The sequence below is a fragment of the Chanos chanos genome, chromosome 3 (assembly GCF_902362185.1).
Source record: "Chanos chanos chromosome 3, fChaCha1.1, whole genome shotgun sequence".
NCBI classification, from domain to species: Eukaryota; Metazoa; Chordata; class Actinopteri; order Gonorynchiformes; family Chanidae; genus Chanos; species Chanos chanos.
Genome location: NC_044497.1, coordinates 17,248,255 through 17,272,652, shown reverse-complemented (window position 1 = coordinate 17,272,652; position 24,398 = coordinate 17,248,255). Strand labels below are relative to the sequence as shown.

Here is a 24,398-nt window from a genome sequence, read left to right as displayed (position 1 = left end):
ACAATGCTTTTGTATTATCAGCAGCAGACTGCGCTAAAGTTCACACTCAAATCGTCATGCACCCATGTTCATAGAGCTGCATTCATATGTCTGCAATATAAGGGAATTGTTTTGGGTTTTTTTTTTTCATTTTTATTTGGACAGTAAGCATTGGTTTACAAGCCACTGTACAGGCAATAGAAAACAGCCAACAGGCCACAGTCACTGGAGGTTCCCAAATGCAATATGCAGTTACAGTTTTTTTTTTCTTTTGGTCTTTCTTTTGTTCCCCAAAAATTTGATGAAGGATGTAAATTTTAAGTCTTTACTTGATTAACTCAAATACAAACAAATGACACAAATGGTTCTTTTCCCGTGTAGCCAGGAATACAGTCAAATATTTTCATGACATTGCGTGAGAGGTCTTACATAAAATACAAGCCCATTTACATGAATTTCGGTCATCGTGTAGATGGCATAAATATCACCTCCGGTGATTTAACACAAGCACTTTTCCTTCTTTTTTCTTTTTCAACCTCCCGGTTTTTGTGTGAGAGAGTATTACAAGACCCGTTAAGGAAAAATCAATGCGTCGACCTTGTTAAAATCTCCTCAACTGTAGCTGCAGCTGTAGTAATCATAATGGCTAGAGAGAGAAAAAAAACAAAACGATCCAGTAAGATCTTTTGCCATTACTGTTCACTATTGATCTATTTAACAGTCAGTTTCCAGCTGTAGAAAACTGCTTTCTGTTGAAACCAGCAGCTGAATCAGCTGTGAAAACAGCATCAGAGCTGTCGGCAATGATTTTCCCTCTAGGTGGGATTATGCCCCATCAGGAGGCTGCCAGCACAACTTTTGTGATCCCTCTCTTTTGTGAATGTGGATTCGCTCGCTCATTCAAGTCTGTTCTATAGTGCTAATAGTTCTGGAGAGTTCTCCGAATGCTTTGTGTTTGAGATGTTTGAGTTTGAACGGCCAACAACAGAAACCTACTGACAAACATTTCTTGGAGCCTTAATGAAACCACCATCTCTCTTCTGTATTAGAACTGATCGATGACTTCTTCTGTTACACTGTTAAGTGCACAACTGCTGCTGGAAATGGCGTCAGACTCTAAAACACCATAGAAAATTATGAAAGTGTTTACTCCAAAGATTTGCTTGATGGCAGATTATCACTATCAAGTCAGAAAGTGCTATATTTTAGGTGAAAGCATCTCCTAAAATATTAGCTGTTTCAACGCTACATTTGACAGTGATACTTTGTTCCTGGAAGTCAGCAAAAAAATCATTTTTTACTGTCCAAGAAATTGCATATTCAAAGCACAGTGTGGTATTAATTATGTAGGGACAACAACAGAAACACTGAAGGTCATGGAAAACACATATCAAAGCAGATGAAGGACAGAGCAGCTTTTTGTACTGCTCTTTGCCAGGTTTTAGATTTTACCAGCATGCTTACATTTTGAAGCAGTCTTTTCAAAGATTTTTTTTTGTGTGTGTGTGTTCTGATTTGTTAGCACTTTTAACATGCCCCTCCTCTCATTTTGATTTTAGAAGTACGAAGGAGTTTTCTTAAGTCAATTTGCTTGATGCCATTTTTTCCCCCTCTCTCAAATGTGTAATCATGAAATTCATTAAACTAGTTATGAGGCAATGCTACATATTTATGTGTTTGGACTATTTACGCTACTGCAGAACAGAGCAAATCAATCATCAATATAGTCCCTCTGCAGTTTTTTTTTTTCTCAACAAAATATTACAGTCTATTTACAAGAGCACTGCAACACTGTTCCCCTGAGTTACTGTCACAGACACTTCAAAGAGAACAAGAGATCTGTTCTGGTGACAGAATGTAAAATATCATTGAAAGGTTGTTCAAGGTCAAGCCTTTAGCAGATAAAATGTAGTTTCCGTTTCATTCCAGGTGATTAATTGAAAATGGCCATAACGGGTGCCCTTTCTTAGACATGTGCAGGTGGCCTCTGTTGATTCATCTGAACATTTCTAATCATAATTTTCCATCTGAACTGATTGACAAGCAGATGTCTACGGCTGTAGCGCCTCCTGGATGGAAAATCTCACAGAGGAATTGACGAACGGTCTTCAGTTTATTTTCACTGAGGATTTACCCAGTCTGGATAATATTGAATCGACTATGACGGCAGAGTTATGGTCAAATTCTGCTCGCGTGTTTCATTGCTTGTGAAACCCTTTTGCTTTTCAATGAACATTAGATCTATGGGCAAGGACAGTTATTGTCCATGGTGTAAAAATCTTGGCCGTGGCATCACATCTCATCTTTTAAACTCTGAGAAAGGGGAACTTGTTTATGAGATAATTAAGGATTAATTGGTGTTCCTGAAAATGAATGCAAGTTGAATGCCAAATCGAGTAGACAGGGAGCATAAATTTTACATTTTACAAACCCAGATTTTTAATTAATACTTGTAATGGCTCAATTTAATTAGCAAATTTTAAATCAAAACCCACCCCCCACCCCTCTTTCTTTCTCAGTCTTTTTCTCATAAAGTGAGATTAAAAGCAGTGATTTAGGAGAAGAGCTTCAGGAAGAAAGTTTTAAGAGCAGTACTGCAATAGTGGACAATAACTGCTAGGTTTCTATAATTATTGAACTATAATGTATAACGCGATGTGCAAATGTGATACACTGGTGTTAGTTTGTGTTATGAGTTTATGGAGTTTATCTATCTATCTATCTATCTATCTATCTATCTATCTATCTATCTATCTATCTTTGTGTGTGTGTGTTTATGTGTATACATGTATGTTTGTTATACATGTATTACACAGTGTTTCTGGTTACGTTGTTTGCTCGCAATGGAAGGACCTTTGCTTTTAGCCTTCAGTTTGGTACAGATAAATCATGGATCAGATACAAAACAGTGTATAAGAACACAATAGTAACTGCAGGTAACATGATCTATCACGTTCCCCTCAGTACTAGTGCTAGCAATGCTGTCTAGGACTTCCAAGTACAAGGTGCCAGAAATTCCGCTCAAGGTTGCCCACTCCATCAAAGTGCAAGTCATCGGCACAAGCTTTGACCTGGCAGAAAAATGAGGTCTCGCGTTCTTACATCTTTGTCCATGAGCTGCGAGCAGTCAGGGCTTTCCACGACTAGCGTTAGCATTTGAGGAAAAGCCAAGCTAGTTTCGAGGAGCTGAATGAACCTATCAGAGGGTACGCTGGGGCTTTCTGTCCCTCGGCAGCTGCTGCGATGGGACTGGGAATGTTGAGACACAGCTCACTCATGCAACACTAATTGAGATGTAATGACTTCGTAAATTAACCTAGCGCCTTAATATCACTGTTTATCCATTTGGGGCTGACTAGGCAATCCACTGAAGTGTAGTGGAAATATTGGCAAGATAAGAAGCATTTTCTTTTCTTTTCAGGAACATGTTGAGGTAATTCTTTTGACTGACGTCCTCACGCACTGAATTTTCTCTCTCGAATTTGTGTTCAGACAGTGAGAATGAATATTGCATTAGCCTGAGCTGAGTGTTGTTTCAATTGTAACAACAAAAAAGTTGCTATTATTTTGGTGCATTGGAGTGGAATCAGATACACAACATGTAAAGCAGCCTTTAATTTGGAGAGGATGACAAGTAGTAGGCAGCGAGTGGAGAACTCTGGAAGTTTCTCTTAAGTAGAACTCGACAGGCTTAGTTTTTATCCAGCATTTAGAGGAGGTTAAGCCACATTGTCAACCCCACTTGAATAATTAGCTTTGCTCGCACTGCCGTTGTTTAAAAGAGGGAATTTGTTGTCATTGTCCTTAGAGACTAAGCCTAGAATAAGAGCTGTTCAAAAAAAAAAAAAAACACTATTTGACGGCCGTAAATGCTGATAAATGTTTGCTTCAAAGTGAAGGTTTTTGCAGAGGTCAGTTTCAAAATCCAAAAGGGATGTTTCAATGCCGCTCAGTTGGCACTTAACCAGAATGCTAATTATGTTTTAGTAGTTTTAAGGGGCATTGTTTGTGCACATCAGTGGTGCATTGAGATTTCTCTCATTACCCAGAACAGGAATCAGTTCCTCGTTTAACTGAGATTTAAATCATGTTTTACTTGAGTTGGATTGATGTGAAAATTATTCACTCAATCCTACAATCACCTCCATCACTCTCACCCTGAATGTTTCAGTTCCAGTACGGCACTGTTTCTATTGACAGAGAAATATTGACCACTTTGCCTTGACACTCATTCTCGTGATCAGACAGGCAAAGGTAAAGTGGTAAATATTTCTGCCACAAAACTGACGAATTACTTCTTCAGCTAACGATGTCTTATTATGTCAGGACCAGTTTTGAATTTTATTGATAACTGTCACTCGCATGGATTCAGACAAAAAAAGAAAAAAAAGAAGTGTTACGGTACGCTTCCACTGCAGTGATTTTCGCATCGTTCTCATTCAGGTTGTTTGGGTGTGAAATTAGCACTGATTGTGTGAAATCAGTGTGAATTCGCAGAAGCAAGCGAAATTGAGATGGTGAATTTCCAACTTTACACAAATGAGAATCACACGAGAACCAATCAGTTCAGCGTGTGATGTGTTTGGTATGAGACATTCTCTAGAGAGGCGGGCGTAACAAAAAAACGTCTGACCAAGATGGCAGAGGCTAAAGGTTACATGTAGTATGAAAACATGTTTATGATTAAAAGATTTATTGGCAACCATTTGTGGCTACATCAACACGGGTTGTTGTTTACATGTTACATGAACTTAATCAGGGCCAGAGCGGTAGAAAAAACTCTCTCAGAGGCACTGTAGACCTTCATTTAAGCACCCAAACTTTTGAGCTAGGTGACTTGCCTGCTGTGCGAAATTCTCAAGGTGTTTCGCTGTGTTGAAGACTAGTGTTATATGCACAGCAGATTTTATCTTGGGTAGTTTTCAGCCTAGTTCCCAGTCTTTTAGCGTGTCGAAGTGCTTTGTATTGTGTGATTTACCCCTGCGCTTACTCATTGAAAATTCATAGAGTCACTCTTCGCCTTGGTTCTCATCATACTGGAGACTGACCCCAGGCTCTGGGGAGCTGCAGGTTACTCATGATACTGTACTTGTGACTTTCGTGCCCTTTGCGACTCCTCGGGGGTCTCCTTCGCTCATCACCATGGCGATGAAGGAGCGCGAGTCTCTTTCTCTTCTCATGTCAAAGGGCTTTCCAATTGCTTTTCATCACCAGCATAAATAAAAGAAGCTGTACAAAAAGTCAACACTTCTCCGTCTCGTTTGGTATGGCCCTAAATGATTCATGAAGGCTGTACGCTGCTCTTTTTCCATGTCTGCCCGTCTGGACTACTCGACAGCTGATTCGTTTACAGATTTGATTTAGTTCAAATATAAAGGCATTAGCTACTCTACATATTCAAAGTAACGAGCTCTGAGCCAGCCATTAAGTCATTTTCTTTCTCAGTACAAAATCTTAGTTATTTTGGGCCGATTTCTCCTCTCTCTCTCTCTCTCTCTCTCTCTCTCACGATTGTAGACTATGAAATAAGATCTAGTTTTCAGTGCTGGCCCCTCAAGTGACCCATGATACCTCCATAGCTGTGGAGAACGAGGAACTTCAGCCAGAATACAGAACCACTAAGAACTGGAATGGATAATATGGATCCTAGGGCCAAGTATTATTTGCCTGTTTACATGCATATATTACACGTGTTATTTTTCATGTATGTGACCGAATGGAAATCATTTTTTTTTCCGGAGAGCGAGCCTTTCGTTCACGTGTCTTCCCAGTTCAAAGCGTTTCACCGTGGACCAGCCCTGAGCTCTGCTGCTTGTATCAATGCACAAATCACAACAGAAACAGTTCACTTCATTACTAATCAAGCTGCATAATTTATTTGTTATGCATTACTTATTTATTATTGTGGTTCAATACAGAGCCGCCAAACGCCTGAGCCAATGTTCCCCCTAGAAATCCATATTAATCATAGTATGCAAATGGGATTCTGTGTCGGTATCAGAATTAACCTGGCTCCATCGCTCCATTGTCAGTGCAGATTTCAGGTGCTTTTAGTCTCGTGGTAATTGCATGTGTGTGCGCATGTTGTTTAGGTTTAGTTGCTTTAAATAATGTCCTAAATGATTAAATTCATGTGTTTGATAATTCACTCCAGATTAAGGAGTCGGGAATGAATTAATTAATAAAAGTTATTTTTCAAAAACTGAAAGGAATATAGGCAACCAGAATGTTGTAATGTGATCATAAAGGCAAGGTTTTCCGATGCTGTATTTCTTTTTGCACTGTCTACAAGTAAAATGTCACCCAGAGAAAAGAATCGAAAGGCTGACATTTTTGCTGTCTGGCACATACAGATAATTCCACTTGGTAAACTGCAACCTTAACCTCATTCTCCATCTCTCCTGAGCTGAATTTCTTCTGAAAGGTGCTTCATCTCAGCTCAGGTGGTTTCTATGACACATAGCTGGCTTTGTGGAGACCTTTTTATGGCCATAAGAATTGATTAACAGTGATTGTAACCAGTTAGTGAAATTCTTTAGGTACCAGTTAAATGTACCTTGTTGTTGTCTCTTTTAGAACACCAAAATGCATCAATTGATGAAAAGCAACAATCATGCCAGAATTAATTCAGGTGTTCAAGTCTCAAATTATCACTTTCTGAGATCTTGCTCAGCTCTGTTTTTTATTCTAAGGTCAGCATAACCCAGACAGATGAATTGTATTTGCCTGGTGTTTCCTATAATACCAGCTAGTTACTCTCTCTATATAAATCAAATTCTTCTTCTGAGAAAATTGTATCCATAAAAAAGATATTGTCTGATTAATGTGTCTATTGTGACAGGCTGAAATGGGCACAACTGTAAAAGCTACTTGTAATCAGGGTTTTAAAAATGCTAGTTCTGTCTCCATTGATACACTGGACATGGCTCGGGTCAGTGAAGGGCATCATCAAGAGCCAAAACGCAGATATATATATAGTTTTTAATGTCTGCACCTTCCTGGTCAGTGAGAACCATAGGAATCTGTGGAAGGTGCAAATGTGTAATTAACAGAAAGAAAAATGAGGATATAGGGGAATTACTAGAAGGATGGGGTGAAGGAGAGAAGAAAGCAGGAAGGAAATAGAGCCAAAGGGAGAGAAAATTGATGGAAGGAGACAGAACAGTGGGAGAAGGAAGCAAAGGTGATGAAAGAGAAACAAGAGGAGGTAGGGAAAGAGATAGATGGTGAGTGAAAATTAATGATAGACAAGGCAAGAGAGTGGGAAGGAGGAAGGGAGGGAGGGAGAGGGAGTGAACAGGAGAGTTCCATGAACGATGGAGAGGAGGTGCAAAAGACTGAGAGAGAGAGAGAGAGAGAGAGAGAAATGAAAGAAGGGTGGCAAGAGATTGGCAGGGAGGGTATGGCACAGAAACATCAAGCTGTGAAAGCAGGCACTTGCCAAGGAGACTGTTAACTCTGCTGATGTCATCACAAGGTGAATACCATCAGACACATCAGACACGCCCCCCTCCTCCCTCTGCTTTTCTGATTGGTTGTGTCGTGAGGAAGACGTCACAGACCTGAATGGGGATGGGCTGGGGGGCTCGCTCAGAGAATGAGCAAGGGGCTTTTTTTTTACGATGACACCTGTCTTCCCGCTGAACAGTTTTTTTTTCCACGTAGTCACGTGTTTCTCTGAGGTCATCACTGATGTCTGCGCGTCGTGCCATCTTTTTGGCTGCCGTTCGTCCCCGGGTGCTCAGCGTTCGTTTAGCGCCAAGCCGTCCCGATCCGACCGTGCATCAGGCTCTGATTCAGAGCGTCTGAAGTCACCGGGTTTTACTGCCTGCCTTTCATCTCTCCTGACACGCTCGTGATTTTCCGTGGCAGCATCGTGATCGTAATCAGTCAACTCATCAGTCCACCTGCCTTCTGCATGAATGACAGCAGAACTAACCTCAGATCTACTTACACAGACTGTCTGCTTCATTTTCTCCTTCCAGCCGCCTGGCATGTAACATCACAACAAAAACCAAAAAAACAGAAACAAACTGTTTAACTGGACAAATCATGCCCTTGTCATGCTTAGAAACAATTAAAAGTTGTTTTTTTTTCCCTTGTAGAGATCTAAATAAGTGCTTATGAATTTCAAAAAGTGTTACATGAGTGTTCAGGCATTTTACATACACACAAAAAAGTTTGTCCCTGCAGTTCATTTGGGATGAAAGTAATTAATCTCGTACACTTGAAGGAAGACCGGTGGGGAGATGATTGATATCTTAGCGTGGGAAGTTCACGTTTGGATTTATTCAGCTGTAACGCCTGTCAGCCTTAGCGGTCTGACCCCAGAGCCCAGTCCTCATTTCCATATAAAGCAGATTTCCTCCATATCTGAAGAAACGCCTCATTTGGATTTAGCGTGAAGAATAAGAAAGAAGTGGAAGAGTGGGTGCGTGAGGTGTTTGTTCATCCCCCCCTCATCTTTCTGTGTGGCATTGCCTTCTTTGCAAAAAAAAATATATATATCTATAATAATTATCATAATCATCTCAGTGATGGTACTGGTCCTTTTTGGAGTTGCTCACCGTTCTTGCTGAGATAAATCGCACATTTTTAGTCAAAAAAAGTCCAGCTCATTAAGTTTATTATGATAAACCTGCTGTTTTCACCTCTCACATTATTGATTCGGCCCACTGTAGAGACACGCTACCTTAGATGGTGTGTTTAGCAACTTCAGAACTAACAGCATTCCAAGATGATCACATGGAGACTTACATCACAGTATGATCTGTATATGCTGTGAGCTCCAATACATTGCTATTGGTGCATTTGGCAACTTTATTCATTCTTTCATCGTACATTTGTTTTAACTCACCTCTGGTTACCTGTAAAGACTTTGGAATGGAGCATGATCTGAATAACTACATTCTCTCTCTTTTTTGAAGCTGGTGCCAGTAATAAGATGGGCTGGGCCTTTGGGCTGGGCCTGGAGAGACTGGCGATGGTACTGTACGGCATCCCAGACATCCGGCTCTTCTGGAGCGAAGACGAACGTTTCCTCAAACAGTTCCACCTGCCCGACATTGATGACCCTGTCATCTTTCAGGTAGGTGTTGATATCCTGTCCCCTCAACACAAACATACATGCAAAACATGACATTTGCAGACATTTGCAATCTGAGGACTGCAAATAAATTCAGCACTGTGGGATCCCTCAGTGTATTAGTCACATATTCATTGAGTGTGCTAACATTTAATGTGGTGTTAAGTGGATAGATTGTGAGTCATGTTATTGCTATATCTATATCTTAGAGAAGTCGACACTTTTCATTGGTGCCTGTGAAAGCAGAGGGCCAGTTACTTTTGACTTTGGAGTCTCTTCTCTCATTCTGTTTTTTTTTTGTGCTGTAGACATTTGTCATTTAGTTTTTATGCTCGTAAAAGATAGTGCAACGCCTCATATACCAGACACACACAAGGCTCATTAGCCAGTTTAACATTAGCCTTACAGAAGAATTGCAAAATGTCCAACCACAGTTGAATAGTGGATTGCTGTGAGTGGGTAAGCACTGATATATTAATGCGGGAATATTTTTGAGAGTAAGCCAGCTAAAGCAGAAAACTAGCATTGTGAATCATTTTTCTCTGCAGTCTTCACTTTTGTTGCTAACTGATTGGTTGGGTGTACTGGGTTTGTTTTTATGATGTGATGACTCAAGGCGTGGCTAAGATATCAATTCAAGTAACTCATGACTTAATGACATGTTCAATCCATTCCCCCTCTTTTCTCTCTCTTTTGCTTTTGCTCTCTGTCCCCACTCTTTCTCTCTCAGGGGCTCACACAACTCAAATGCTTCCTCTTACACCTTGGCTCTCTCTTTGGCACATGCACACACACACACACACACACACACATACATGCAAGCATCCACGCATGTGGAATCACTCACATGTCACTGCTTTCATACACACTCGCTCCACTGTTTTCATGTGTACATACAAGCACATGCCCACTCACTCTTACACTCCTCGTCACCCCCCCCCCCCCACACACACACACACACCCACCCCCCTTTCCTGAGGTTGTGCGCCAGTCATTCCACTAATGGTGCAGTGCTACTTTGCCCATTGCTATTCCATATGACACTCCCATTTCCTCCAGTTTCTGATGAGTCTTTTTTTTTCTTTTACCATCATTCTCTGGACACTTGAGGCAGGCATTACCATATCAGCATTAGCCTTGTAAGCTAGGGCAAGAATGTGCCATGTCTTGCTTAAGAAGGTCAGATAAACTTCACGTCATGTTAATTGCAGCATTGTAGTCAAATCATTACTGTGTTCATTTTAATCTTCAGTTTCCATACAAAATTGTTCCTTTAAGGCTGAAGTAAAAAAAAAAAAAAAAGACATCACAGGATTTGGCTCTATCCTTGGCTGGAAAAAGTCCACTGCATATGTGAACTTTAACTGTAAAATGAAACTGTAGATGACAAAGTCTCAACTTCTTGTTAGCATTGTGTTATAATTGGTGTTCATTTCATTTTTCTATCTTTCTTTCTTTCTTGCTTTCATTTTTTTTTTGCCAAACATTTCACTACCATAGTTTGGATTGAAAACTCAAGAATCTTATGACTCAGTGGCTCAGGTCAAAAGGAACTGTGCTTCAACAGTCAGTCTGTGTGAGGCTGTAATGATTAGTCTCTGTAATTTTCCCTGTTCTGAGTGCCACTGATACTAAGACCCCGTAATTGCTTAATTTGCAGCTGCTGCAAGCTTAGCGTTTGGTGACAGCTTGAGATGATTATATCCATGCACCTACTCAGTCTCCAGTCTCGTTAAACTGCACAGACATTTTCTTTTTCTCTTTTTCTTCATAAAAAATTCAATTTGCTGCTCTAACCTGTCTAGTTTAAAGTGTGGTATTAGAGAAGTACACTTATTACAACCAGATGAACTTGCATCGCTAAGACTGGTCATGAACTAAGCCCACGCATGTAGGTGTTCAGTGGATTTTCGGTAGGATTTCAGTGGGTTTTCGGGTTCTAACTACAGTTGTTTGGTGATGAACACGAGACATAGTCCACATAGGGAAATTTTGACTTTTGAGTTATTTATTTGTAAATTTTTTTTTAATTCATCTTTCAAAATCAAACCATAAGAAGTGAGAGACCAGTGTTTGTGTACTCTGTCTCGATTCTGTTTTAAGCTCACCTCAACCTGCGTTGTTGCAGTTGTTTCTCATCAGTGTCTGTCACTGAATCAGTTCATTACTTTAATTATTTTGTCAGTTTGTCAGACAAATTTGATAATTAACCTCCTCTCTTTTTTCTGGAGAAATGTCAGTGTTTTTCAAGAGAAAATACAACAGAATGGAGATGCTGTAACATTAATTTGATGTTAGCAAGCAAAGAGAGAGGTGCTTGTCCTGCCCAGCAGATGAGAAATGTCAAGAATCAATAATCTTAAACTTTCAACGAATTACCATATTTCTCATAAACTACAGGATTTTTTGAAAAAAAAAAAAAAAAAAGTAAACTTTTCGATCTGGGTATCAACAACATCAGGTTTCTCCAAGCCGCCACCCAAATGTATACCTATAAAGAAAACAAAGTGAGTAATTTTGAAAGAGTGCTGCAGCACTCTCATTACAAATACTTATATTCTTTTATCAGTGAACAATCTGTCAGCCATAGAGAGACCGGATATCCATTTCATATCCATATCACTGATCTGAAATATCTCATTAGGCTGAACCATTCCACATGTCCCATCTGTACGCTGTTTCTCTTCATCCCTCTAATCAAGAGCTTGGTGACCAAGACTTAGACCAAGGCATGGGCACAGCAGAGTTTAAATAGAGCCAACCACAGTGAGGCGTTTGGATGATGGAGGGACAGGCTTTCAGGGAGACGTTGAAGTGAAGGATACGTCCAGTGGAGGGGAAGAGCTCAGATGTTGACTGTGAGGCCGGCTGGACCGTGACCTCACCGTAGGGAGAGAGGCGTTTGAGCAATCACCTTCGCTCTCTCGTTCCTCCTCATTTCTCAGCCCATCTCCCCCTCTGCCCACTCTCCATTACTCATGTGAGCAAGAAAAGAGAGAATAAGGCGAAGAGAGAGAGAGAGAGAGAGAGAGAGAGAGAGAGAGAGAGAGAGACGTCTGCCGGTCAGGCTGGCTAATATCCCCGTTGGTGTTATTTATCACCTGTGCCTTGCCGTCTCCCCTGGGTCTCTCAGACAAAGAGAAATGACAAGTCATGGCCTAGGGTTATGGAGCACTCACAGCTTCTGCCTGCTCATCTCTTCCTTACTGTTTCTCCTCTCTCTCTTCTTCGGTTCCTCAGCCTTTCTGGGGGTTTTTTTCTCTCCTTCTCCTTTTGTCTCAAGTTTCTTCTTCTATCGCCGCAGTCTTTTGTTCTCCGTTTCTGTCTCCTTCTTCCACCCTCGAATCAATTCTCTCTCTCCTTCTCTCTTTGCTCTGCTCGGCTGGTAATGAGGTGTGACCGGGGGTCAGTGTTCTCCTCCGCCCCCTGTGTTTGCTCTGGCCTCAAAGTGCACTACAAGGCTGACGGCAGGACACGAACCAGGCTCCTTTGGGAGCAGGAGTTTCTCTCTCTTTCTCTGTGTCTCTGTCTCTCTCTCTCTCTCTCTCTTTGTCTCTCTCCCTCTCTCTCTTTCTTTCTCTCGTCTCTCTCTCTCTCTCTCGTGCTTTCTTGCTGTGCAGCCCACTCCTCCTGTACTCTGCTCTCCCTTTCTCTGTCTTCTTCACTAACCTGTTATCAATAGACAGCACACCCATGAACAGTGTAATGAAATAATCATTCTCCTGTATGCAAACAGCACATAGTCTGCCAGCCAATGACTTGATAAACACGTGTTTGAATGGGTCCACATAAATAAATATTTGAGGTTGATTACTGCTCATTAGAAGAAATAAATCAGGTATATTATCACTGATGCTAATTATGTTGACAAATAACTGATATTATTAAATAACGGCAGATCAGCCAGTCAGATACGGTTCTCTAATGTTCTCAGAACCATATGTGGGTAGAAAGCGATGTCGCTCCTTTCAGGGTGGAGTATGGAATAAGGAGTTTTGGGTAAGGAGGAGTATTAGGATGGAGAGGAGCATGTGGCCATATGCTGAACTCTTCCCTGGGACAGAGGGTCTCTGAGCGTATGTTGTCATCCAGCGCTCTCACATCTGTTAAAACCGTTTTCCTCCACATTTGCTCAGCTCTCCCTTGTGTGAGACTTGTGTGTGCACATGTGTGTGTGTGTGTATCTGTGTCAGTGAGAGAGAGGGAAGGAGGGAGAGATGTTGAAGGATTTGCAGGGTTTTCAGGGAAGGAAAGCGGAGTGTTGTTGTGAAAACGTTGGGCCTGCAGGGTTGATGTGCCTCAGGGTGTGAAGGAAAAATTTAACCCCAGGCTTTCAGAGCACACCCTGAGGCCTGTCTGGCTCACGTCTTCTCTCTCTCTCTCTCTCTTTTTCTCTCTCTCTCTCTCTGTCTCTCTCTCTCTGTCTGTCTCTCTGTCTGTCTCTCTGTCTGTTGTTGGCGTATACTGAAGTGTAGCCGCTGGAAATACACCACAACAAGAGCCAAAACACAGATAAAGTTCTGCCTTTAGCCCCTCAGATGTGATTTTGTCTGGTAGTTAGCATTATTTTACAGCTCAACTATAATTACTCTAATTTATGTTTTCATGAATACTGCCTCTGTTTCAGTGATAATTAATTAGAAGCTCTTGAGCTGTCTTTGTGTACTTGTCTCATTCTGAGAAGTTCCTTACATTTGTATTTTTGGGAGAGGCTTGTTGTTATTGTTTTTTGTGGGTCTCAACTGTATCCCCTCTGTCAAAGCATATTATTGTATTGCACTTTTCCTCAGCCCTCTTATATGCCTCTCCTTATGGAACAGTTTTTTTTAGATTTTTCAACTTTGTTTTGGTCCTGTCTATCTCTGTGTTGTTCTTCCTCCTCTTCTTCACTTCTCTCAAACTTTTCCTCCTCTGCCTTCTTTGCCTTTTTCCTCCCCCTCTTTGCTTTGTGCCTAGTTTCACTAACTCTCTCTCTCTCTTTCTCTCTCTCTCTCTCTCTGTCTCTCTCTCTCAGCCACTCAGTAAGTACCCTCCATTGCTGAATGACATCTCTTTCTGGTTACCGCCTGAGGGCTACGCGGAGAATGACTTTTACGACCTTGTCCGGAGCATAGGAGGAGATCTTGTGGAAAAGGTCACGCTGGTCGACCAATTCACACATCCAAAGTAAGTCAAGCTAAACATTCTTCTTCCCCTTGCACCCTCTAGGAGATTTCAGCTCACTGAATGAAGCAATGACACAGTACTGTGGCCGCTCCAGTGTGTGTGTTTTTTTCTTCTTGCAGGTATAAATGTGCTTATTTCAAATAAATATTATTTTTAATGTATCTTCTACTATGTTTTTATCATGTAGTAACTGTAATATAAAAGCAATAAAGCGCTCAGAAGAGTATCAGATCATAGTCTGAAAGGGTTATTGGCTCTCTGCCTGGTGGCAGGTCTAACAATGTTGTGACACAGCATAGACAAAGATTGATCACTTACTCATCAGAGGAGCAAGGGCTCTCAAAGTGTGAGCGAAGCTTCTCAAAAAGCTTTTATTTTGTCATAATACAAGAATAAAACACTAAAAAATTTAAACACATGCTAATGCCAACAAAACACTATAAGTACTCCTTGTACACCCATCCCTGGTGCTTGACAGACATCAAATAGTATAAATAGAATTATTTTAATAACAAGTCTGGTAGGAGCCAATCACAGAAAGTAGGTGTGGTTAACTATGTCCCATACTTGTGTTGAGGGATGGTGCTTCACATTCCAGCACATCACATTACCTTTTAAATCAGACTGTACTGTAGTTTAGGCTCTCACAGCTTATTGCTCCTGTATAACACATAATGTTTGTTTAATCTGGCATACATCTTGAGAGAGAGTTTTGACGACCATCTGTTTTTGAACGATGTGCTAGTTAGCGGCGAATGGCTGTTAGATTTGGAGTTAGAGGGTTGACATTTTCTGTCTGAGGAGTAACGGGTCTTCTGGGTGCTGAGAAACATTCGGTATGTTAGACACGCATCCCTCGTGCCACCCGACTTTTCTCTAATGACAAGGTGGAGCGGAGGTCGACGAATCTTGAAGGTTTTGTTTGACCCCTCTTAAACATTAATCTGAAGCATTAGCCCTCTAAAACATTAGGGCATGTTTGATAAGCACTTAAAACGCATTAGGCCCATCCATCTCTGTCTCTCTCTCTCTCTCATTCACTCACTGCTCATCTCTCTCTCTCTCTCTCTCATTCACTCACTGCTCATCTCTCTCTCTCTCCTCTCTCTCTCAGACACACACATACACACACACACACACACACACACACACACACACACAGATTCTTGCATAGGCCATCTTTGGAAATCAGTTGAAACAGAACCAGAAAACCAGCATTGCCTTCAGTAATGATGAATTGCATGGGAAGGTAAGTTTAAGGCCTAGTTCACAAACGCTCTATGGATTCCTACCACTGTGTGCATCAACACACAGCTGCCTGCACCAGTCACTTACTGCATGAAACTATAAGTGCAGTGTTTTGAGCACAAATTTGGAAGTGATCTTTATATCTTATGGAATAGCCTTTGTGATGAGCTCCTGTCCCATTAAGAATCTTATAAGCAGATGGTTTGACGTGATGAGTGATCTTCCGTTTGACTTTCTTCAGTCCTAGTGCATAATCAATGCAGACAAAGCTCTTTCTTAAATTTCAAATTACTCGTTTTCTAAAAGTCAAATCACAAAGTGCTGACTTAAAGAGGAGGTTGACGTTGCTTTCCCTGGAGGCTGTGAAAACCTGGAAGTGAGTCAGGCCCTCAGAACTGGATGGTGAAGACAGATGTGTACCCTGGTGCCCCATGCAGGGCCCTGCAGGACTCTCCATCTCAAACAGGCTGTGTTTCACTTTCTCTCAACCCGCACTGCCCTCCCACCGGAACAAAGTCCTCTCTTCTCCATCAACATTGGGTTTAAAAGACAGGAGAGGAGAGAGGAGAGGAGAGGAGAGAGGAGCAGTGGAGAGGACAGAGGAGAACACAGGAGAAGGTTTAGGTTGGCACAGTTTGCAGCAGTCAGGCCGTCCTGAGTCCCTCTTGCAGAGCAAAGTGTGTTTAATGACAGAGAGAGAGAGGACCTGCAGTGCGTAAAAAAGGCCGCAAGCATTCATCTCTGTCCCTGTTCTTAATCTTTTTTAAATAGCAACCTTTTCTCTCCCCTCCCTTAATGGTACTCATAAATATGATGTGTATGAAGAGGGCAGTGCTGTCTAACAGACTATCTGGGCACTCAGTTGTTTTATGGAGTGTTATTGTGTACGTGTGTGCGCCTGTGCGCTGCATGTCTACATTTGTGTGTTCAGGTTAGCACATTGCTCTGCTTTATTTGCCCATTAATGAATGTGTGTTCATGTGTATGCAAAGACATGCATTTCCTTTTTTATGTGTTTGTGTTCATTTGTATATGGTGTGCAATCTTATTGCCTCATACATCTGTGTGTGTTTGTTTGTATGTGTGTGCACGTGTGTGTGTGTGAGTGCGCATGAGGGCGAATGTGTGTACAGGGCATTTGACTAAAGAGAGCCTCCCTGCAGCTAATAGTCTCTTTATGATCTTTTTTTTTTTTTTGTCGCAGTCGCTTCGGTGCATTGAAGCACTGCATTATCTCTCCATGTGCCCTGAGAGCAATGACATCGCTGAATTCATATCCATAGGCTGACTTTTCCCCGCCCAGTCTGAAAAATCGGCCAATCAGAGGCGAAGAGGGGCGGAGAGAAGACTGTGACGCCATTCTAGCCAGGCTGTCAGACTGTCCTCCCTCATCACCTTTAAAAATGTCACTTTTACGAACAGAATGGTGTCCTAATCATTTTTCTTCTTTCTTTTCCTCTTTTTTTCCCCCCGCGGCACTGCTGACTCAGACGCTTCAGCAGGATGCTGATGTGATGATGACAGTGGTCAAAGTTTTGATTCTCTCCACTCATCACTCCTGGAGATGGAGTCAATTCTTCATACGTCACCTGACCCCTGGTGCAGTGTCATCTGTAAACATTTATGTTCATGGGAGGGCTTTTTTTGGAGGGGGCGGGTTATCCAAGAAAACTAGGTACAGTGACAGGAAATTGTCAGATGGCAAGAACAGTAGTTGTCCCCTTCCTGTGTGTGTGTGTGTGTGTGTGTGTGTGTGTGTGTGTGTTGCAGTAATGCTTCGGTGTGTGTGTGTGTGTGTACCTGCTCCAATGTTATCCTCTCAGGAATATCACTTCTCCTCTGATGTTAATGGTTTTTCTTTTTTTTCACCTTGCCTTTAATAGAAGCATGCGGATTATGGAATGTCAGGATTTAAAGAAGCGTTATTGACAGGTCCACACTTCACCTAACAAAGAGTCTGAGGTCTCCGGAGCTGAGCCCAGCAGACTCTAAAAAGCAGGATCAATCAGACTGCAATTAAACCAAATGAATAAATTAATCTGAAACCCCTGACAGGACATTAGCTCAGCATTTTAGGCACTTAGAGTAGGGTAAGTCCCTGCAGTGGTCTGTCAGAATATTACTGTAATGAGGTGAGTGTTTGGAGGAATTGTTTGAAAGGCATGTTAAGACACCAGTCACATGGAGATTCCCCTCTGAAGATATCAAAGACGCACGGCGTCGCCAGGATGCTTTGCACATAGTTACCACTCTTGAGATTTGTACTCAGTCCTTTGAATGTGTATCATCACTGGTCCTTCCTCAGATTAACTTACCTTTGTTACGTACTGTTTTAAGAACTGGTTTGGTAAGACTAAGGCAAATATCTGTTGTCTGTCATTTTGTTTGTGATGGCAGATTATGCCAGTTCATGTCATGGAAACATTACAATGTCGCATGATGTGGATCTGTAGATCTATCAGTATGATATTGATTCTTCAGTTTACTGACAGTCTGTAGTGACTGTTGATTAATTACAATGAAGCTTGAAGCTCTGGAAGGAAAAAAAAAACATCAGACAAGCTGAGACTTCTGTTTGTGAGAAAGTGTCATGGAAAGTCCAAATATCTGATTCCATTTTTTCTGATTTCAGGAGCAATTTCGTTTTTGAGTAGTCATACTGTGATAGATGCCTGTAACCTCTCTAAATGTCAAATGCGTTACACGGAAGCTCCCCGGCAATAAACATTTTCCTGTGATATAGTGTGCCTGACATTCAAAATACAGTCATCCACAGTCACTTCTGGAAGTTTCTAGCAAGAGATATATAAAGGCTCTGTATCAAAATGTCATGAGAAACTAATCCTACAACTGAAAAGGGTAAAGGAGGGGAGTTAAAAAAACAAAAAAGTTCAAACATTTCAGTTCATTTAGAATCCTTCTCTCGGACTGTGAGGTATTTGTCTTACAACAGCAACAAATCTCACCTGATGGGCATTATAATCCGACACAAATCTGCATTTATTGCCACGTTACTCTGTCAGGTGTAATCGGTTGGAATTAATTTGGGAAGCCGACGGTGCTGTCAGTCATCCTGACAGCGTTTCAGCGGGAGTCAGCTCGGAAAACCGAGGGCTATATCTCGGTGCGGCGCACGGAAATGATTTATGTTCTCAGAGGTGCAGTTAAGTTACGTAGTTTTTCTGTAAGATTTTATTGTTTGGGTCCTAGAAGAAATCCGAGATATATTCCAAATGGGTGTTTGAGGGATTCAGTGGAACCGCGTACTGTGAGTAGGAGATTTAGTATGTTACAACGCATGCTAGGCCATTCGCGTTGTGCATATTTAGGGTGGGCTTACCAAATCCACTGAGCTTGGTGGGGATTTATGCATGGTTGTTGGCGGAATGCTTTGATCTATGGCCGACTCACCAGGCGAGCTGTCTGCGTAGCATGAAGAAATGGGTGTTCACTTGAGGACATAAAAGAGTTCAGCGCCTTACCCCGGTTATCGGGGCAGAATTTTCTAGAGGATTCTGTGGTGAAAATTAGAGCTAATACACTTCGGTGGAAATAGCTGTAGTATGTTTTTAATACGGTGGTCTGTCTTATATCTAATGTAACTAATTAAGATGGCAAAGCTGCTGACCTCAACATATTTCCTGAGTCAGTAACCCAAGGTCTCTTGTGTAATAACCACAACTGTCTGAAACCACAGAAGTCTGGATTCGTAACACTGTGTGTGTGTGTGTGTGTGTGTGAGAGAGTGTGTGTGTGTGTTTAAATAGTCTTATAGTCTTTATAGTCTTTTTTTGGTCGAGTACATGGATTCTGCTGTTACATCCATTAGTCTCTCTTGCTGTAGACAGAAACTGGTTGTTCTAGGGATTCAGACAGAATACATACAGATAGAATTTATGTGGTTAAGAAATGTGTTGAAGGAAAAGATAGGTTAGAGTTAAGGTTTAGTTTTGTGGGATTAAACTCTTGATACACAGGTACAGGTTGAGGTTTGGTGTTGGTGTAGGCTTTTGTAAGGCAGGTTGAAGTTTGGGTGTAGGTTTTGAATTGGCATTGCTGAAGAATCTCGTAAGGAAGAATCTTAACAGCGGCAACAAATTTTGTAAGGCATTTTCAAACCAAAGCCGTTTTCACATATGCACTATGGACTATAACCACAGAATTAGGTTTGCATTATGTCTGAAGGTGCCCTTTCACACATGCAGCATGCAGCAGCAGATAGTCCGAGTCAGACGCTTTCACACATACTCAAAATACTCCGTTTGGTTTAGGAGGGGGATGGCACCTGGGTAGAGCGTGCAGGAGGCAGGACATGACACAAAAAGTACTCTGTGAAAGTTGCAGTGTTTTGTTTACAACAAATTGAAAAAAACAGACGAGGCTACCGACTTTTGTCTGACGATTTCAGTGTCGGCCCTTACCGACAGAGGTTCCCGAATCTCATCGTCTCTCCAGTTAGACATTTACATTGACGTCTTCATGTAAATGACCCTTCTTCTTCACCCTTGGATGTTTGTATTCTTCCAGTTTCGCGCCAGTAGCATGTTAGAAACGGCATCAACACGTCCACTTGCTTTCTGTGCATACTCCTATAATCCATTCTATTCACACATGGAGCTTGTACTAGGGTGCTGGTAGAATAAAGTCCGTTTAGAATCTGCGTCGACTGATTCGGACATTTTCGTTCACACATCTAGCCCGTCTGGTTAGAATCCTGATTATTTTAGGGTTGCAGTGCATTTGTGAAAGGGGCTCAATAGTCTGTATGCTTTGTGCTGAATCAAAATATGATTTGTGATCTTGCCACAATTCCCCATTGGTCGGGTTGCATTTCGTACAGCAACATTTCAAGTGAACCGGAAAGTATCAGTGAACGCCTCATGGCCTTTCATTGGTCAGAATTTCAGGCAGTCAGGCAGCAACAATTTTTACCCGGGACAATTCAACATGGATGACATCCATCTGTTGTGTTTGCGAAAAGTCACATTTATAATAAACAGTTTGGTTTATTTACCAAAACCAACTCTGTGAGCAGAATGCAGACTAAGACTACATCTTCAAAATGATGTGTTACTTCATATACTCCGGAGAGAAATTCAGAGGGGTTTTTTTCCCACATTAAAAGATTCAGTTTGTTCGCTGGTCTGCAGTTTCACGTCAATCCCCACTCCACCACACAGTCACTAAGCATTTTAAAGACTTCAGTATTTTTACCGAGGTTTTTTTGAGCAGCTGGCATATAAGGTGATCTGGCCAAATATGAAGAACCCCCTCACTGGTCCAAGTCTACCCCTGACTCATTTTGCGGAACTAACCTAATTACCCACCATCAGTAGTGTAGTGCGAGTACCACAACACATGCACATCTTACTGGAAATGCACAGTATTTCCTATAGTTGGATCAGATCTGTGTCGGATCACTTCCATACCTCAAACGATCTGCCTCAGGGTTCATTTGGAACCCCACCTGGACCGGGACCAGTGCCTCAGCAGGATCTCAGTCTGGTTGTTCTGGTCCACGCCCGAGTGTGATTGGCATGCTCACATCAACCCATACCAACAGAACTGAGAAAGAAATCATTCCAGGGTTTGAAATAACTCCTCTAAACAAACTAAGTGTGAATAGGCCTCTAGACTTGTAAAGCAGGTTAAGGTTGAGGTGAAGGTTTGGGTTTTGTGTAGTGGAAGATCTTTGTACAGTGAATAAGGGTTTAGATTTGGCATAGGTTTAGACTATTGTCAGTTAGGTTAACATTTAGGTTTGGCATGAAAGTTTGAAGTGAAGATGACCGCATTTAAGAACTAGGTAATAAGAGGTGGAATACAAGATGAAAAGAGTTGTGTTGAAAGAGAGAAAGAGATAAGTGATGCACAGCAGAAAGTGTGAAAGATGAGGGCTGTGATTTGGTGTAAAAACAGAAAGGGATAGCCAGACTGAAAGGGGGATGCTCCACAAGCAAATGGCTACATTTATCAGTGGGGTGCTTGGAAAGCCAGACTTGTTAAAAACCTGCCCGCTTTGTTGGAAACGTCTAGGGATTTCTCCGGAAAGTGAAATGAGCCAACGGGGCTAACGTCTGCCACCTCTACCAAGCTACTGTGGAGAGAGAGAGAGAGAGAGAGAGAGAGAATAGTACTGTGAGGGAGATGAAGAAGAGGGGGGAATCGAGTAAGGGCAGGAGTCTTCAATCCAGCCTGTTTAAGTCAAGGAGACAGAGAAAGAGAGAAAATGCAGTGAGCTGACCCTTTGAGGAAAGGAAAAGAGACTGAGAATATGGTGAGGGAGAAAGTAGAGGAGGAGAAAGCAGGAATAAAAAAAGGGAAGAAGAGCAGGAGACACGGTGTGTCATGCTCCGTATCTCAGAGAGAGCTAAACAAGAGCTTTTGAATAATGAAACATTGTTGACTAGGCAAAACAATGCAATTCAAGACGGTGTGCATCCCTTTACACCTCTCTCTCTCTCAAACACAACACGGCACATTGGAATTTCACACCCTCAGTGTGAATAATACAACAGAAAAAGTTCATTACCACTTTGATTATTTTAGTACTGTTTGCATTTCTGTTTGTCAGTGCACCGTTATAAAACTATATTGTGCTGATGTCGTAGGCATACGCACAATGATAAAAAGTCATTCAAGTCCCAGTTCAGTCACATACTAGCACTCTTCAGATGTCTTTCCTTGTTTGGCAAAAAGACACAGGCTCACTGTGTATTACTGACAGTAAAGGGCACAAAACAAACATTCTCACGATCTCTAAGGGTTTACTTGAGACGTCTCCGTCTGCAGTCTCCTCTCCCCCTCCATTTGTATTAACTTTGCAGCAGTCCTCAGCTCTGTGTAAAACCTGACGGCTCCTTCTCTGGCTACAGAAAAACGTCAGGCAGACACTTGTCGGATCAGTGCCTGGGTGTGTGACACACACACACACACACACACACAGACCTAAGCAACAATGCAGCCATGAGTAAAGCTGGCCCAGCCTCCAGCATCCTGTTCCAGGTTTCACGCTGACTGTGTGACTCATCAGAATCAGTCTGAGTCATCCACCCATTGACTTTGGCATGCTCCATCAAGTGGAACTTTGAAAGAGAGAGAGGGAAAGACAGAGTGCATACTCGCTTAGCAGGTAGGTCAATTTACCTCCAGCACTCTGTGATGTGTGTTTTTAACACAAGGTACAATGGTTTTAAAAGTAAAAAAAATGAATACATATAAAAAAAACCTACTGAGTACAACACAGTCCACAACCTCTGGATTTCAGGATAAAAGTGTGTGCTGTTTTTATGTACATACATCATCAAGTAAATTGATCGCTACACACCAATTTGACAAGCTATAATGTCTGACAAAAGCTCTGTTTAACAATAAGATGTCAACACACAGCCATGGGAGAAAGATGATGACATTATTCTCATTTATCGGCAAAACAAATTGGTCCTCCTTGATCGGCCGAGTGCGGCGCGCTCCATCTGTAATCTGCAGGCTGCTTCAGCGACGCTCATCACGTCTACGTCTATATTAAACTCCCCACCGCCCCCTCCTCCATGTGTGAGAACAGCCCCTGCTCCACTGGATTAGCAGGCTGAGAGGAGGGGGGGGGTTGGCGGGGGGTTCAGAGGCTGCTGGGTAATCTGGGCGTAATTGAGAGTAGGGGTCAGCAGGGGAATGCTGCACTGCCCGTGAAGTCCCAGAGGGCCTCCGTCTGTGCGTGTGTGAGAAAGAGGTAGACAGTGTGTGTGTGTGTGTGTGTGTGTGTGTGTGTGTGTGTGTGTGTGTGTGAGAGAGAGACAGAGAGGATAGTACAGCGAGGGAGATGGAGGAGAAGAGAGAGAGCTTGTTGGTGCTTTGTTGTTTAGTGGTGCTTTCTTTACTGTCGTGTATGTAGCTAAGAGGTGTTTTCAGAATAATTACGTTGCACCCTGGGCATTGTCAGCTCTGTAGTCTGACGGTTTGACACCTCTCTTTACAGCCTGAGGTGTCCATTATGTTTCTTTGTCTGTTAATTAAACAGAGTGTGTTGATTAATCAGAATGCATGCGGGAATTTCTATATCCCAGTAGTATTTCAGCAAAGATTAAAAAATAAGTCTCTTAATTGTTTTCTGCAGATATAATCCGAGGTCAGAGATGTTTTACACGCAATCTACAAATATGATGGGATAGGATGAGAGCTCTAACCCTGTTTGCATGGATAACGTTCTGATCCTCTGCTCTCTATACATATATCACCCAAATGGGCCAAACACTCTTCTGAATGTCCACGGAGTCATTCATTCTCAAGCCAAGACAGCCCTGTGTCAGTTCTGTGCCCCCACATTTTTCTTTGCTGTCTTTAATTCCCCCCATTAGCGGTTTTGCTGTTGTCATAGACACTGGAGCTGTGACTCTTCAGCAGAAACAGGTGTGAGATCTTCCAAAGACAAGTCCGTCATTTCCAGCTTTAGTCACCACTCTGTCAGCAACGGGGATGGCAACTGGAGCTGCCGGCTGTGTCACTTTGAAGGCGAGCGAGAAACTATGTGTGCGTGTGTGTGTGTGTGTGTGTGAGAGAGAGAGAGAGAGAGAGAGAGAGAGAGAGAGAGAGAGAAAGTGACTCCACACTTGCTGTCATAACTACGCTTCCTCATTGTTACAGTAAGATAGAGCAGATGAGTCCCGTGACTTCGGAGGTGTGCAGGAGCGTGATCTCCTTGTGGCACGGTTCTGTAGCGAGAGGAGGGAGCAAAAAAACATCTCCCGAGGATTCCTGGGAGTTACTGGAGATGGACCCAGGAACCCCCTCTGTAAGCATCAACTTCTCATCAGCCAGGGATGTGGAGTACAAGATTGTAAAACTGTAGGGTGACATAACACAGTATCCAGCGTTAGCTTCAGACTGCTGCAGGTGATGAGGAGACTAAGACTTTAAGATTACA

At 42.1% G+C, this 24,398-nt stretch overlaps 1 protein-coding gene across 1 annotated transcript in view; it reads left to right on the top strand.

Annotated features, from left to right (window-relative positions):
- Positions 1-24,398, top strand: part of fars2 (phenylalanyl-tRNA synthetase 2, mitochondrial) — a 57,656-nt gene that overhangs the window by 10,391 nt on the left and 22,867 nt on the right. The window contains exons 4-5 of the mRNA XM_030767618.1: positions 8,907-9,067; positions 14,079-14,230. Coding sequence (XP_030623478.1) covers positions 8,907-9,067; positions 14,079-14,230 — 313 coding nt within the window. The remainder of the gene's footprint in view (positions 1-8,906; positions 9,068-14,078; positions 14,231-24,398) is intronic.